Source organism: Ambystoma mexicanum, chromosome 13 (assembly GCF_040938575.1).
Source record: "Ambystoma mexicanum isolate Mex_15411 chromosome 13, UKY_AmexF1_1, whole genome shotgun sequence".
NCBI classification, from domain to species: domain Eukaryota; kingdom Metazoa; phylum Chordata; class Amphibia; order Caudata; family Ambystomatidae; genus Ambystoma; species Ambystoma mexicanum.
The window spans coordinates 694681211-694697332 of record NC_090938.1 but is presented as its reverse complement, the minus strand read 5'-3'; the positions used below and the strand labels follow the sequence as shown (position 1 = coordinate 694697332).

Genomic DNA, 16122 nt, shown 5'->3' with positions numbered 1-16122 from the left:
ATGCTAATCGATTTCCACACAAAAAAATGCGTACTTTGCCATCCTATTTAGTACGCTGTCCATCCCCTAATTACCGGCACCACATTTTGAAATTACGCTTCAATGTGTGGGGCACTAGAGAGTTGCTATCAAAAAGGAAACTGTTGAGCCACTCGGAAAATCTTTGGCGCTTTTGCACATCGATGAACAGTTGTGAAACTATGAGGCATCTCATTACAGAATGCTCAGTACTTCACCCCTTGTGCGAAATAAATTTTGCGCGACATTGTAATTATTTACAGCTTGCATCTCAAGACCTGTCCTGGTTTCTAATTTTGGGCTCAGGGTATCTGCCATTACAGATTGCTACTGTACATTTTCTTTTAAGTGTAAACTTGGAGCCTAAGTGAACGATTTGCTATTAAACCATTTTATGGAGTCTATTGATTATTCAACTATTCTTGATTATTCATGTATTTCTGTTATCTTTTGTTATCTTTTTTTGTTTTCTTTTATTTTTAAGTATAATTGTTTATAATAAAGTTTTAAATGTGTATGTATTTGTATTTATATTTGAAAGGTTGATTAATTTCAACTAAAACAAATTTAAAAAAAAAATAAAAAAACAGCCAGCTCTGAGAGGAGGTCCAGACAAGTTGACTTTGGGATTGATTGGTCCCACCAACCCAAGGGGAGAAGTCGTTGTTGCAGGGCTTCTCTAGTCGAGGCAAATTTGCAGCTTCAGCACAGCAGCAGGGCTTCACTGGGCAAACCAACGGTCCAGGAGTTGCAGCAGGCGTCTCTTCCAAGTTCTTCTTCCGATTCCTTCGTCCAGTGGTAGACTGTTAGGTAAAGATTTGGGGTAGTACACGTAGGGTGCACTATAACAACCTTAGCCTCCTGGCAATAGGTACCCAACCTTTGGTATAAGTCTGAACTACACAGGTGTTATGAATAACTGGTGAGGGACTTTTTGGTTGACACCTTTGCGAGTACCTCGCGACCTGATGCAGCTTGTGTTGGAATATTTATTTGAAAAAAATTATATTAATGGAAGATCCAAACGTCGCATCCGAGTAAGGTACTACGGAGACATAGAGACCCTCAACTCTGTTTGTTCAAAGTAGTATGGGTTGGGTGAGCTTACAGTTTTCGATGCACTGAAAAATAAAGAGATGAGAAAATCTTGATGTGGTTTTTTTTGGCGATTCTTTTTAATTAAACATATTGGAAATATAGCCTTTATGGATGACACGTGTTTCGGCAGGTTTACATTGCCTTTTTCAAATCCAGGCCTTATTTGCTTAGTTAAATATCCGCATAATGCAAGGGAAACAGTGCGTCATGGGTTCAGTCCCACCTCATAAAAATGTGTCCTCCGTGTGCCGGGTGGTCCGCGTTCCCTACAGTGTAGAAGGAACAATATAAAAGCAACACTCAAATACACTTCAGAAATCCACACTCTTAGGTTTCTTAGATTCAGGAACTTCCCATTGAGGATGTCTCACAGGCAATTCCTACACCCTCAGGTGACATACATAACTAGGAGACTTGTGGACGTTAATATAGAACAGTTACATCTACAGTAGGCAGAGGGTGTTTACAAAGAAAGGTTAAACCGAATAAACAAGAGATCTCAAATATTTCTTTAAGCAGGCAAATACTTTTGAACTCCCCAATGCAGAGTAAGTTAACCCCTTCCTGGAAGGATGGGTGCAACACAAAACAGAGGAGAGAAGAGTCATTCAGGGAACCAGGCTAAGCCAATGTCAATGGCCAAAAGTCAATGTAACTGAAGCACTTCTTGAAGGCGAGTAAAATTCTTTGCACAATGTTTTAGAAGTCTTCGATGAAGAAAGAAGAATCAAATGTAGGGCCACAAGCCGGGAGACTTGTGAAGTAGAAGAGCAAGCAAATCTACAGTGACAGGTAAGTTCTCTCAGACTTTACAGAAGAAAAGATGCAGCTGATGACCTCTGTTCCTGTGCAGCTCTGCAGATCCTGTTGTTCCTGGGCCTCAGTCATGGGCACAAGAGGGAGGACTTCGGGGACTCCTGCACCACAACGGGACGGTCACCGACCGCAACCGGCAAACTTTCAAATCGATGGCACTTTAGTGTTTCAGCTTCTTGCGACTACCGCAAACAGCAACACTGAGGTTCTTGGCTGTCGAGGTGGACTCTCCTTGCTTCTGGGGTCCCGCATTCTGTTGAGAGGGCTCAGGCTCGGTCAGTCCTGCTTCCTGGGAGTCCAGAGGATCATCCTGGAGCTCTTGGCCAACTTAAAAGCAACGCACACACACTGGTGTTCCTCTCGCTGGCTATACGGTTTCTAGCAGCACTCTGTGGAAACTTCAACCAGTTCCGAGTTGGATATCCAGGTGGCTTACTTTGGAGTTGATTGGTCCCACCAACTCAAGTAGAGAAGTAGTCTTTGCAGGTGCTTCTCTGTTGAGGCGAACTTGGAGCTTCAGCAGAGCAGCAGGGCTTCACCGGTCAAACCAACGTTCCAGTAGTTGCAGCAGGCGTCTTCTTCCAGTTCTTCGGATTCCTTCTTCCAGTGATCGACTCTGTCTTCCAGCTAAAAAGCCTCACCTTTTATGCAGGTTTCTCCCATTCATTCCAGCTTAGCTGTCCATCACCCAGCAGGGTGGCTATCCTTGTCGGACAGCCAACCAGCCAGCCAACCATCACAGAGTGCATTCCAGTCTCCTTGGAGACTAAGCACAAGGGGTTTCGGGCACCTCCCTCACTTCCTGCCCCCACTAGACACTTTGGAGGCGGGTTTCACTTGTGAAGCCGGCAAAAGACAAAATGAACAAAGGGACCAAACCTGGTTTGGCACGCAGAGTAAATCTCAAGAAGGACCTTTACAACAAGAAATGGCAAAAAAAGAAGACCAGGGCCATTTTGACAAAATGGGCACCCATGCGTGCGTCACTGCAGCTGCGAACACAGCCCGAGGTAAAAACACACAAAGTAAACCACTGGCACCATCCATTAATTGTGGAAAGGATAACATAAAAATGTTACATGAGAAACTAGACAAAGGGGATACTAAGTAACCCCTCAAGCACCATGTTGTCATATAGTGTGTGCTTGGTCTAGAAGGTTACAAATAGAAATTAAGTCAATTCCACTTCACTGCTCTTCGAAACAGTAGTTTATCCAAGAGAAGGTTTTTAAACCTTTGGAAAATCTGAAGGACTTCCTTGTGTCACTGCACTGAAGGTGCTGTGTCTCAAGTAAAAAGATGCTTATGGAGTTTGTCAGACTCCAAAAACCAAAATAATCAGAGTTCAAATCCCAGAAAAATACATGAGTGGGAACAAGGTCTCGCTCTCTCCAGGTTGAAAATTAAGTCCTAGAGTCCAGCAAAAGAGCTGGGGGTCTCTAAAGTAGAGGGGAATTGGCACATTTCTGAGAATTCTCCCTAACCAGAGGATTTTACAAGACCCCCATATGACCACTTTGACCCCTCTTCTCACCTTTCCCAAGGCCTTCTGGTTTTGGTAGTTTCAATAATCAGGTAATCGCCCAGAGTTTCCTGCGTGAACACCCACGTGGTGTCAGACTCTTTAATTGCTGGTGTTCCATTTTTTACATCATTAGTTCTTTAAGCCTTTCACAGTACAATTAGCCGCTTGATACTTTTCGTTCGACACAGTTGGGTTTCTTATCGACTCTCTCCTCCATTCACCGGCTTTGATGAACCGCTTGGCTTTATTTCTCCTTGGACTTAAGGTTGGTACTACAGAGACCAGCGTTTCTCCCTGGCTTGTTTATCAGCGGAGGAGGGTCTTGTGTACCATAGACATCTGCAACAACACCCGCTGGCTATTGTTTGCGATCTTATAATTCCTTCTGTGGAGGACTCACAGGACTTGGTTGGAAAGGGCAAGGCTGCTTCACTCCTTGTCACCCCTCGGTATGCGCCGTCTTTTTCCTCCTCTTGAATGGCCGTGCTTAGTTAGCGCTCACGTCGTACGGTCGGCCTTGCTCGTCCTGTGCTTTTGTGCTCCACCTTTTATCCCTGTGGGGAATTGCCTGACCCTTGTATTGGAACATGTCGGGTAAACATCGTGTTGTGCGAAGGTGTTTGTGTCAGAAAACTGGCAGAGGCAGTGTTTTTGAATGTCCTACGTGGTAGGATGGGGGAAAGGTGTAAAAAGAAGGGGATACCGCGTCTCACCTGTCGGTCTCCCACTCCCCAAGAACCCCCCCATCCAGGTGATCCTCCCTCACTGGTCCACCCCCAGGAACTGCATACAATACCGATGGGCCTGTCCTGGCCACCTGGATGATAGATCTTTGGGGAATAGATCGGGAAACACCTTCAGGTTTCTCACACCACGCACGCCTTTACAAGGTTCTATTTCGTCAACAGGGATTCCAGGGAGGAGTCCCGGGTCAGCCAAGCGGTGCTACGCAACCTGTTCAATTGAGGTGTGTCTGCTCCAGGGATGAGTGTTACTTCTGTTGAGCCATTGCCACCTCCCGTGGTTGTGTCCTGGTAATGCTGTGTAAATTTCATTCATGAGCATGTGAATCCATTGCAGACCCCTTGCTGGAGAAGGGTTAAGTTACTTAACTGTAACTTTTGTTCTCCAGCATGGGTCTGGCATGAATTCACATGCGAACCCTCCCGCCTTCCCCTCTGTGGCTCTTCTTGGTTCATACTGCCACTTTATGGCCACCAGCGGGAGAGGACTGTAATTGGATCGGGGCAGTATGACCCAGAGGACAGTTATTGGTTTAGAGGAGAAATACAGTTTTCAAGCGAAAGTGAAACTGGTTTTCTTTTACAGAAGGTTTTTGGCTGGTGGGACCAACTAGTCATAAGACTACCTGCAAGACGAGCTATCCCCCCATGTGCTGCGACCCCCCTGGGCTGCAAACCACCAATATCCTAGGACCTCCGACCATATTGCAGTGCATCGTCTTCCCGTGAACAAATCTTCTCAGAATGTTGGACCCCAAGAGGCAAGATTGTCCTCCTCAAAGTTAACTAACCAGAGTGCAGGACCGAAGAATCAAGGCGATTTGACCGGGCAGTAAATGTTCCCTCTTGGTGTCGCTGCAGACCGACATTGGAGCACGAGGAATCCCTTGCTGAGTCTTTTTTCTCGACTGCTATTGCAACAGGCCTTCCAGAGTCCCCCCTTTATCACCACGACCAAGGATCAAGAGACCGGGTCGACCGCTGCTGCACCGTGAAAGAATCCAGCGGCATCACTCCTCTGGTATACGGGGCTCGGGAAGTACTTGCCTCAAGCCATTTTGATGCTTCTGTGCTGCTGGATTGCTAATTGCAGTGTTTGGGTGTTCATCCATACCGTTGGCCCAAGCCTAACACTTGTGTGCCTATAGCAAGCCAAGGTAACCAAAAGCTTTTTGACCCTCAAAAGCATCTTTCTTGTAATTGAAGAATCCTCTGGAACTTTGCCTTTTCTGCTGCTGTGCCTTACCTGCTTTAGCTCCAATCTGACTATGAAGAACTCCTACCGAGATAGGAATGGATTTAAGGCCTCTGAAAAGTAATACATGTCTTTTAAAGTATGGAACTGCTATTGTTGGTGTTGTATAACCCTTTTTATTCCTACGCCAGAACATTTTGAGTCGCTGTAACAAGTGCTTTTACTTAACATTGAATTGTGTTCATGATCTGTATGATTCCCTACTATTGGTTTACTCACCTGAAGTATTGCTCATGTTTTCTATTCTGTTGATTAATTCAAATAGTACTTACCTGAATAACTTTGCCTTGTGTATATAAAATAAATATCTATTTTACTATAACTATTAGTATGTAAGAGTTTCTCTGGGCCTATGTATTTACTGAGTTCTCTTTGTACTTACCCACAGCTCACATCCTCCTCCTAAGATAAGCCTGGCTGCTCTGCCATTGTACCAACCCTTTGGGTAGTACAGACTTATACGAAGAGTTGGGGCCTGTACAGCGAGGGATACGTTTGTAGAGTCTTACCTCAGGTGGACTTTAAGAAAACTTCCCTTACAGCTACAGCTTATATATATATACTATCAGTCCCCTATTGACCTTGACAGTTTGGCCAAATCCACCCTGGCCCTCTAACACGTGCCCCCCCCCTACTCCATCACCTTGGTTTCCAGCTACTGGATTGGCCAGTTACCTGGAATGTTAAAGCCCCGTTTGGCCTAATCACGTGGTGTACCCTTGTTCGTTAATGTGTGCTCAGTGGATAGCTTTGAGGTCCAATTGGTCTCTTAGAATAATGGTGCGCTTCTCTTGATGCCAGACATGCAGGCGCCCCCACCGTGCCTCCCCACTCAGTATTAACTTTGTTGGCAGTCACCTCTTATTCCTCGTATCACCAATCACTGGATGTTCTAATGCTCGTTCCCCCCCTTATGAGTTGCCCCTCCTTGGTATGTCTTCTTGCTGCCTCGGAGACCACATTAATCGGCCCAATTTTGGGACTTCATTTTCCATCTGTTGGGTAGTTCAAATAGGGCGGCCATTCCCCTGGAGGGTGCTAGTACCCTAAATCTTAACCAGGCATTTTTGCAGCTCAAGACCTCTATCCTGGTTTCCATGGGTTTGTCCTTCAGGACGGCCGCAGTCCTACCCTTGCTCTGCTATTCACTTTCCATTTACATTTCGCAGGTCTACAGCTGGATACAATTGAGCCATTATCTGGTTGGTGTGAATAATATTATTCTGGGCTTCTCTACTGGGGCTTGGGAAGGGATAATTAAAACTGTTCATTAGACCACGCTACCCTATTCCCAACGAGCTGCACAAAACACTAGGCCTTTCTTTCAGTATGGCGATCCTTCAGTGTTTCTCGCACCCTGGCCATATGGCTACATTCCCAATGTCACACCTTCTATTTCACTACTACTACAGAATGTCACGCATGCCCTATAAAGAGGCCTGCCTATGCTTCAAGGATTACTTATAAAACAAATGCATTTATCAGCCCCGTCTCCACTCATCCTTCTCCATACGTATGCACCAGTCCACTTTCTTGTGCGTTTAGGTTTTTCTGAGTCTGAATCGTTTTGGGGGACCCGAGAGCAGGAAGTTGTGATGAATCTGTAGTGATTCCCCCCAAAACCTCGGCCTGGGACCTTCCTCATGTGGCAGGAAAAGGCAGACGCTTTCTAATCCCGACCCTGGGAGTCTGTTCTGCGGGAGGATCACATGAGGGAGGAAACGGGTCAAGAGGAAAGGGAAATTCCCCTGTTTAACTTTCCCTGAGGCCCTAGTCTCCTGATGCTTTATTGTCATTAGGGACTTCAAGTCCCATAATTCCCTCAGTACTGGGACGAGGAACAGGGATGCAGAGGAACAAAGGTGTAGAAGTGGTCAGCTAATTAACAAGAATGACCTACACCGGAGGGAGACTGGGAGGCTCAAAAGGCCCCCTCGGGTGCAGGTAGAAGCAGAAGAAGCAGATCTACCATCCAACTTAACACAAGGGTAACCGGACAGACCAATGGGACTACTGTAATCCTCAGCAGTTTAACCAGAGTGTAACAAAGGTCCGGAAACAGCAAAGGTTTAGGGTACCTAGACAGTTAGGTAGCCAGATTCCCAGAAATTATTATCTATGATAGGAGTCACTCGGGAGGGATAGTGTTTCAGTGCAAGCGGGAGTAGCGGCCTAGTTCAGACAGGTAGGAATCACACCTCTGATCCACGTATTTGCAGAGGAGACATGAACTCCTTTGACAAGGCGACCTGCAAACACAGTACCTCAAGGAGTCGTTTATAGGGTGGTAGGCCAGCCGTCGACTGAAATAAACAACTTTGCGCAAAGATGCGCCTGAGAACAGTTTCTGAGCTGAGGATTCCACATCTGGCGGTGCAGGACTGCATGTGCATATTCACCATTTTGCTGGTGTGTGCATAATCGGTGGTTAATTCTGGATGCTAAGCCCAAAAGGGAGATTTGATGTTTGTCTCGGGAGAAAGTGAGACCAACTGCCCCCCCCCCTTCTGCTCCACCACCTCACTCTCTAACGTTACCTAGTGCTCTATCCTATCGCTGTGGCTCTTCAATATCTACATTGCCCCTCTTGCTCACCTGATCTCCTTCTTCTCTCTTCATTTCCAGTGTTCTTCTGATGACACACAGCTTTGCTTCAAATTTCTGTCTACCACCTCCTCTTCCTCCTCTCTCATTCCCGATTGTGTGACTGCTATTCAGGCACGGTGTGCTTCTAATGAGCTGTCTCAATGCCAGTAAGACGGAGATCCTTCTTATTGGGACACCTGCACCCTGTCTCCCTCCGGCCCTATGGACACCCTCCTTGGGCCTTCTATCCTCGCCATCCAGTGAGGCCAAAGATCTGTCCTCTTCGACTCCTCTCTCGCCTTCACCCCTCACATCTTGGACCTTGCCAAGAAGGCCCACTTTCAGCTTCATCTCCTTAGGCGCATTCTTCCTTTCCTCACCTTTCCCCAGAAGCTCAGTGTCTCCAGAGCTCTGGTTCTCTCCAGACTGGACTACTGCAACAGCCTCTTCCTCCCTCCACCCCCTTCAACTAATCCAGAATAGGGCTGCAAGACTTATCCTTGGCCTCAAGCCCAGGGACTGCATCTCTCCAGCCCTCCAAATCTCTTCACTGGCTCCCAGTGGCCACAAGGATCAAATTAAAGACCCTCCGCATCATCCACAAGGCTTTCTGGGGCCTGGGACCCTGCTATCTCCAACTCTCTCTCCCTTAATACCTCCCACCTCGAGCCCTGCGCTCTTCCAGCTCAAACTCTCTGCTGACCAAACGCTTCTTCAAGCAGAGAGTGGGGGGAGGGGTGGGGGGTTCGATGGCTCTCTAATTGGCTGGTGCCTCCCTTTGGAACAGCCTCCCTGCCCCTCTCTGACTTGAGCCAGACCTCATTAACTTCCAGAAACTTCTCAAAACTCTACTTTTCTTTCCACTCACCCTCCCCTGCTAATTCCCTACTGCCGTGGAGACTGGCGGCCTAGTCCTTCATTGGTCTTGCAGGTTTTCAATGGAGTCTGCCCAGTCGACACCAGCACCCCCCCCCCCCATCAGTGCTACCCTTTGGGCCCCCAATTGGGCAGGTGTGCTCCCCCTCCTTGGGACACCTCTGCCTTCACACTTAGCCAGTGGCCTGCTCCTCGGACACCCCTTGATACTTCCCCTCCTGGGCTCACACAGCACTTGCCCATACCTGTTACCTCCTCCCCACTCCCCTGCACTTCTCGTCACTGGACTTGCATGTCCGAATGCCACAAGGCCTAGTAGGATCACGATTGTTTGATTATTTACTGCTTTTACCGTTGTTTAATTACTCCCCTTGTTCCCTCCCCACTTTTGTCTTGTGGCGCCTGAAAACCCCATTGTTTGTATAGGCGCCTAACAAATGCTCAATAAAAAACATACATATCTACAACATGTCAATACAATTATATTTTACTTACTTGCTAACTGCATACACAAGTATGCAGCTGATACACTTGTGTGGACAGCCAATTATTTAACATCATATATTGTTATTCTGTATTTCTGTGGCTACACTCCCGTCCCGAGAGGTCTGCCTTTGTGGGTTGGACACATTACCCTGGTTAAGCTACAGGACATCTGAACAAATCCAAAGCTTAGAAGGATCATAGTGGTGTTTTCGGGGCTTGAACACAAGCCTCAGGAAATCCTTGCGGATGCAACTCGTTCACATTCATATGCAATAATTCAAGCTGGAGCATGCCATTCCGTTAGGTAGAATTTCCTTCTGGAGTGTAATTCATTCCCACTTTGTGAGTCCCCCAGCATTTTTGCTGGGCTATTGGATTTTCTGACTATTTCTCCTGAGTACTTTGGAGCCTTTTTCCACACTCACTCCCTCTTTTACTCTGTACTTGGAAACCCTTTTTATCTCCTTTGGATACTTTGTAATGGAGTTATGCTTGTGTTTTCTATTCTGGCATCTACGTTTTATTATTGCAGCACGCAGCACTTTCTGTGCAGTGTTTCTTGAAGCTCCTTGTGCTTTCCTTTCTATTTTCCCTGGTTAACTACTGTTACCAGTGCAGGGGGGGGGCACCCTTTTGTCCCTTCTGTAATTCATGCTGAGAGAGCAACATACCCCACCTCATGTGAAGTGCTGAGGGGAAACGTCTCCCTTTTCTCACTGCTCCAGTAACTTTTGATCACTGTTACAATTCCAGCTGTCTGACAGGCTGCTGGCAGTGTACCCTTTTATCATAACATTTTGTGGACTTCTATCGTAGGCTGTTTTCGCAGCTGCAGTAGGGATACAGGGGCCACCATTTGCCTAAAATGCTGGCTGTATTTTTTAAAGCCCTGTTCATGACTTGTTCTTACTTGAGCCTTTTTCTACCTTCCAGGGTGGGAGGAGGTCTTGATGGGTCTTTTGTCTTTGGCGGGCTTCCCTTGGAAAGCCCACCAAGGCTCTTAGTCCCTGAAAGGACAGGAAGTGGGGGAGGTAACTGAAACTCCCCTGATCTTTGTCCTGCAGTGTGCCTGCCTGGAACCAGTTTTAACAGAGGTTTTGGCTGTCCCCCTAGACAGCCACCCCCCAGATTTGCATGAAAGGCTTGAATGGTGATTGGTGGACTCAGCCAGTTTTCTTGCATAAAAGGTGAGGGTACTGGATCTGAACCTCAGTTCAGTGGTCGACTCAGAAGATCCAAAGAGGAATCCTTAAAAGGACATCCCGGCAACATCCAAGAGATCACCAGAGCCGTTGAGTGACTGCTGAAGACCCGACTCAGAGTGACAGGGACATCTTTTGAAGACTACTTCCTCTCCTGGGCTGGTGGGCCTAACCAATCTCCAGACCACTTGCGTTTTGCACCATCCCATGAAAGAGTTGTGACCCTGCCAGGCTGCAAACTCCCTATACCCTCGGGACCCGTGCCATTTTGCGGCACAACATCTTGTGAAGTGCGAATCCAACTAAAATCTTGTGGGCATTCTTCTGGGCCTGCAGTGACACTTTTCCACTCTGAGATGTCCCCTCAGCTGAGTCATGGACTGAGAACCCTAGACTACAACCGTCGCTGACCCGAAGCCTGTGAATGGCTCTATCGCACCAGTGCCGCGAAGATCCACTGCTGGGCGTCCCACTGCTCGAGTGCATCCGTCTGCTCCTGCCAACGTTCCTTACCCAGCCATCCAGGCCAAGAAATCCGAACCAGGGACAACTGTCACCTCTCCTTGGGGACCAACCTGCTGCACCACGTTCTTCATTGATAAAGTACTGGCTCAAGTCTCGGCACTTACCTTGGTCTTGCTGAGTTGCTAGGGTGTTTTTGGAGGGTTGCAGTTAAGCTGTTACTTGCACCCCGCTCCAGGGCACCCTGAGTCCCATCGGGGTGAACAACCCATTGGGCTCTACATTTCCAAAACTAACTGTTGCCTGCAAACCTGAAGAAACCATTCTAGACTCTGCTCTGGCTGCAGCTTGCCTGCATCTTTCCTCCTCAGTCGTTGGTCACTGGACCCCCAGTTCCCCCACTTGACTTTTCGAGACTCCTTTAGTATAGGGTTGGACTTTTGAAGATTGGTTGGGCAGGGGTTAACTAAAGTTGCAAGAGTTGATCTAATTTTTTGCTAACTAGTCGCAGTAGTTTTCTCTAACTTTTGTGTGGCTTTACATTTGATTTGAAGTGTGCTACCTTTTATTCGACTGTGATATTACTGTGTGAATAATACTTACATGACTTATTTTTTAAAAGCCTTAATGTATTCAAAATAGATGACTATTTTTATATAACTGCTAGTGTGTCAGTGTTTCCTTGAACGGATTGTACGCTCTAGGTACTGTGTGCTCACTTCAGCCCTTCCCTCTCCTAGATTAAGCCTGGGTGCTCAACCATTGCTACCAAACATTTGGGTAGTACAGGCCTAAACTAAGAGGTGTAATCCTGTCACCAAAAGTGGGCTTTTCTAAGTTCTGTCACAGATAGTAACTTGTTTAAAACACCCTAACACATTCCTATTGGTCCATTCACACTCTATCAACTTTGCAGGGTCATCTTTTTGCATTCCTGGCATATTTATGCTGATCTGTGCTATCTGGTGATGTCATGGATGTGTGAGCATGTGAGGTCCGCTTTGGAATTCTAGGAATGTTGAGTGTTCAGTTATTGTCAGTTCGTCAAGCCTGGGGCTGGGTGGTGGGTACCTCGGTGGGTGTTCCTGGGTCCTTGACCTGTAGACCTTCACTTTCCCCCAAGCTCTGGTTCTCTCTAGGTTGGACTACTGTAATAGCCTCTTTTTTAAATCTACCTACCTCCACTCTCCGCCCTTTACAACTAATCCAGAACAGGACTGCGAGACTTGTCCTTGGGCTCAAGCCCTGGGATCGTATCTCTCCAGCTCTGAAATCACTTCACTGGCTCCCAGTGGACACAAGGATTACATTTAAAACCCTCTGCATTGTCCACAAGGCTTTCTGGGGCCTGGGTCCAAAATACCTTCAACTATCCCTCCGTAAATACCTCGGTTACCAGACATTTGGTCGAATGCATTTGATCGAATTACAATATGGTCGAATCAATTTGGTCGAAAAAATGGTCGAATTTGTATTTATTTATTTATTTTTTGGGGGGGTCCCCCCCCAACCCCTGTTTTTGGTGTTAAAACACCTTTTTTACCTATTTGTACTTATACTAGAGCAAAAAAAATATATACTTTTAAAAAAAATTCGACCTTTTTTTTTCGACCAATTTGTCATTCGATCAAATATATTCGACCATTTGACTGGACAGCAAATACCTCCCCTCTCAAGCCCTTCGCTCCTCTACTTCCAACTCCCTCAGGGTCAGTCTTTTTTCAAAGAAACGAGCTGGGGGTAAATCTATCTTTGGCTGGGGCCTCCCTTTGGAACAGCCTCCCGGCCACCTTGAAACTTGAGGAGAACCATCTCCGGTTCCGGAAGCACCTCAAGACCTTCCTCTTTGCTTCTGCCTTTGCTCTCTTCTCCCCTGCTTATCTGTTTTCTCTCTCGGCACCGTGCACCTGGCAACCCTCTATCATTCGGGCTCTGGTACCTGCTCACCCTGCCACCCTCCTGCACTGCCTCTGGGCCACCCCTTGCACTGGTGTCTGTAGCTGTACCCATACAGTCACCTTCCCACTTTTCTTCTGCACTTATCTGATATACCCTATCTTACTAATCTAGCACTTGCCACTTGCTGGCTGCACTACTAATGCTTATTGCCTTTATTATTTATTTATTTAACTTATTATTTATTCTGTTCTCTCCTCTGTTCCGCACTTTCCACTTCTCCCCGCTTCCTTGCACTTTCCCTCCTTTCTCTTGTCCATGCACTTGCGCGTTCTCAATGTCACTGGGCCTAGTAAGATCGTTGTTTTGTTCTCCCTTGTTCCCCTCCCTTTGCCTGGTCGTGCTCTGAAACACTTGTGTACGAGCGCAATATAAATAAAATATCATATCAATTAAGACTTACCTAAACTCACCACCTCAATCTACCTCTTCCTGGAGCATGAGATGAAATTACAACAATAGCTAATTTAACCCTACATTTCGATCCAACATATGAAATTGCAATGCACATAAATTCTATTTTGGAAAGAGCTGCGTAAAATAAGTGGATTACTTAGAAGACCAAGATCATTCTAAATGAATAAGCATCCTTCCACACTCATTTGCGCTTTGGGGCCCTGAATTTGAATGTAGTTTACACTGATCTTCCTTTGTGTAAACTAAAAGAATAAACCTAATATTAATTGCATTTAATTGTAATCCTCTTTGTGGAATGGGGATATAGTTTCCCCTACTGTTGCATTCTTGTATCTCTCATCTTACATTTCATCTCTTCCTTCTAGTGCATTCCAGCCCCTCTATTTGTTCTGGAGATCTGGAAGGCCTGCTTCGTTGGACTCATTGAATCTCCCGAAGGGACTGAAGAGCTCAAGTGGACAGCTTTCACATTCCTAAAGGTGGGCCACTGCTGATGTGGACAGCATTCACAATCCTCAAATCCAACAGCAAAGAATAGAAAGATTTGTCGAGATACTTATGCCTATAAAAATGATGCAATCTATACATGGCTTTCGATCTATTTAATTCCAACTCCCTGACGAACCAATGAAGCAATACACCTACCAAACTACCATCAAAAGTGAAAGAATAGCTATTGATGCAAATTTAGACAGTTTACACAATAGAAAATAAGCAATAAAAAAACAAAGATCAAAAGAGAAAGGAAGTGAAAAACAGACTAGAGAAAAAGAAAATTTAATGATGTAGCAGGGCTAATGGGCAAATTTAAACTCAATTGTTTAATTGAATCAGGACTTGGTGACAGAAGACACTCCTCCATATAAAGAAATTAAACGAAAGAGTATTTTTTCCTAGTATCCAGAATCCAATATTGGAATGTTTCTACAGAACACTTCAACAATTTGAAAAACTATCGATAACTTTACAAAGAGAAATCTGGCATCTAATCAGTTGAAAGTCATAAAAAATGGTTTTACAAATATGGAGATGACAATCAAACTCGCAGATAAGGGGGAGTCCTAGTAATTATGGAGACTTCAAAATACCTTGAACAGTGTAATAATCAACTACAGGACAGAAATACCCGTTTACGATTAAATAACGATTCAACATATGATGTTTCAGTCCACATAAATTCTATTTTGGAAAGTTCTGATGAAAATAATTGGATTACATATAAGATCATTCTTCATAAATGAGCCTCCTTCATATCCACAAAAATGTTAATAATCCTCCAGACTGTCCAATGATCGCAGGTAATAATAGTTTGTTAGACCGACTTGGCCAATATATGGATACTTTTTACATAAAATAAGCATCAACCTGTGCGAAGGATACTAGCGATTTTCTATGAATAGTGGAGAACATTACTCACTTGAAATGAAACATAATTTCTATTTACCATAGATGTAAGAAATGTGTAAACCTCAATACCACACAATGAGGGTATTGAAGCATAGGAATGTTTTTTACGGCAAGAGAACAATAATTTGCTTTCAGGTAACTAAAGATGGGTCAGGTCACTGCTGAAGTAGACAGATTTCACTAGGTAGGTATCATAGACCCCAGCGGAAGCAGATGTTGGCTTTGAAACCTCTTGAATGGAAAAGGAGGCCACTACTTTGACGAAGCTGGTGGATGTCCGGAAGCCCTTTAGAGAGTGACTATGTAGACTGTGGGGGAAAAACTCTTGGAACCGCCAAGCGTAGGATTGGCTGCTAAAGACTTACTGGTCGGTATTGGAGAGCATGAAGCTTGAGGCTTTCCTATAGGGGAGAGAAAGGGAGAACAAAGCAAGGTCTGTGACAGGAGGGTGAATTTGGCTGCCTGAAAAGTACACTCATGTGAGGGGGAGAGAAAATTACTCTCTCCTGGAATCGTGGGTTTAAGTAGAGTTGACAGCAGAAGAGCCCCCTGCTGTAGGGAATGTGTTGGGACAGTTTTTCTGAAGTCTACCTAAGGGCTTAGTAAAACCATACAACTGAGACAGTACAAAACTCCACTCTTAGTATAAGGCTGTACAAAGTTCAGATTTGACATGTATCTTTTACTGGTTTTGCTGCCAACACGTGTTTCGACTTCCCCAAAGAGGTCTTCTTCAGGGCTACAATACCAATCAAACATAATCATAATATTAGGGAGAATTCTCGTTTATTTTCCCATTCCCTTTAACCTTGGAGACCCCTAGCTCTTTTGCTGGACTCAGGGCTTTTTAATTTTTACTCCTGAGTGAGTGGGACTTTTCTTTCACTCTTGCATGTGTTTTCCTGACTAAGATTTTCTGTGTTACTCACTGTTTTATGGAGTCTGGTAAACCCCATAGGCATCTGTTTTTGCATTGTGGCACACATCACCTTTTGTGCAGTGCCACTGAGCAGTCCCTTGGACGTTTCTTAATGTTTAACTATGTTTTCTTGGCTGAACTACTACTGTTCCCAACAATAGTAAGATGACCCCTGTCTTACCTACCTTTACTTTATGGGTCCAGCACACACCGCCCTATGTGGAGTGCTGGGGGGGTGGGTAACATTTTGTTACACCAACTCACTTGAATAGCTGGTGGTAGTGGTTTCTTTTTTACTACCTAGTGACATGTATCTGCAGGCTGATACCTCAGCTGCAGTACTGCACCCAAGGGTG

General features: G+C 45.5%; 1 protein-coding gene across 5 annotated transcripts in view; it reads left to right on the top strand.

Annotated features, from left to right (window-relative positions):
• MED24 (mediator complex subunit 24) overlaps positions 1-16122 on the top strand; it is a 598903-nt gene that overhangs the window by 245132 nt on the left and 337649 nt on the right. For all 5 annotated transcript variants that reach the window (XM_069634774.1, XM_069634779.1, XM_069634777.1 and 2 more), the window contains exon 10: positions 13806-13919. In XM_069634774.1, the coding sequence (XP_069490875.1) occupies positions 13806-13919 (114 nt within the window). The remainder of the gene's footprint in view (positions 1-13805; positions 13920-16122) is intronic.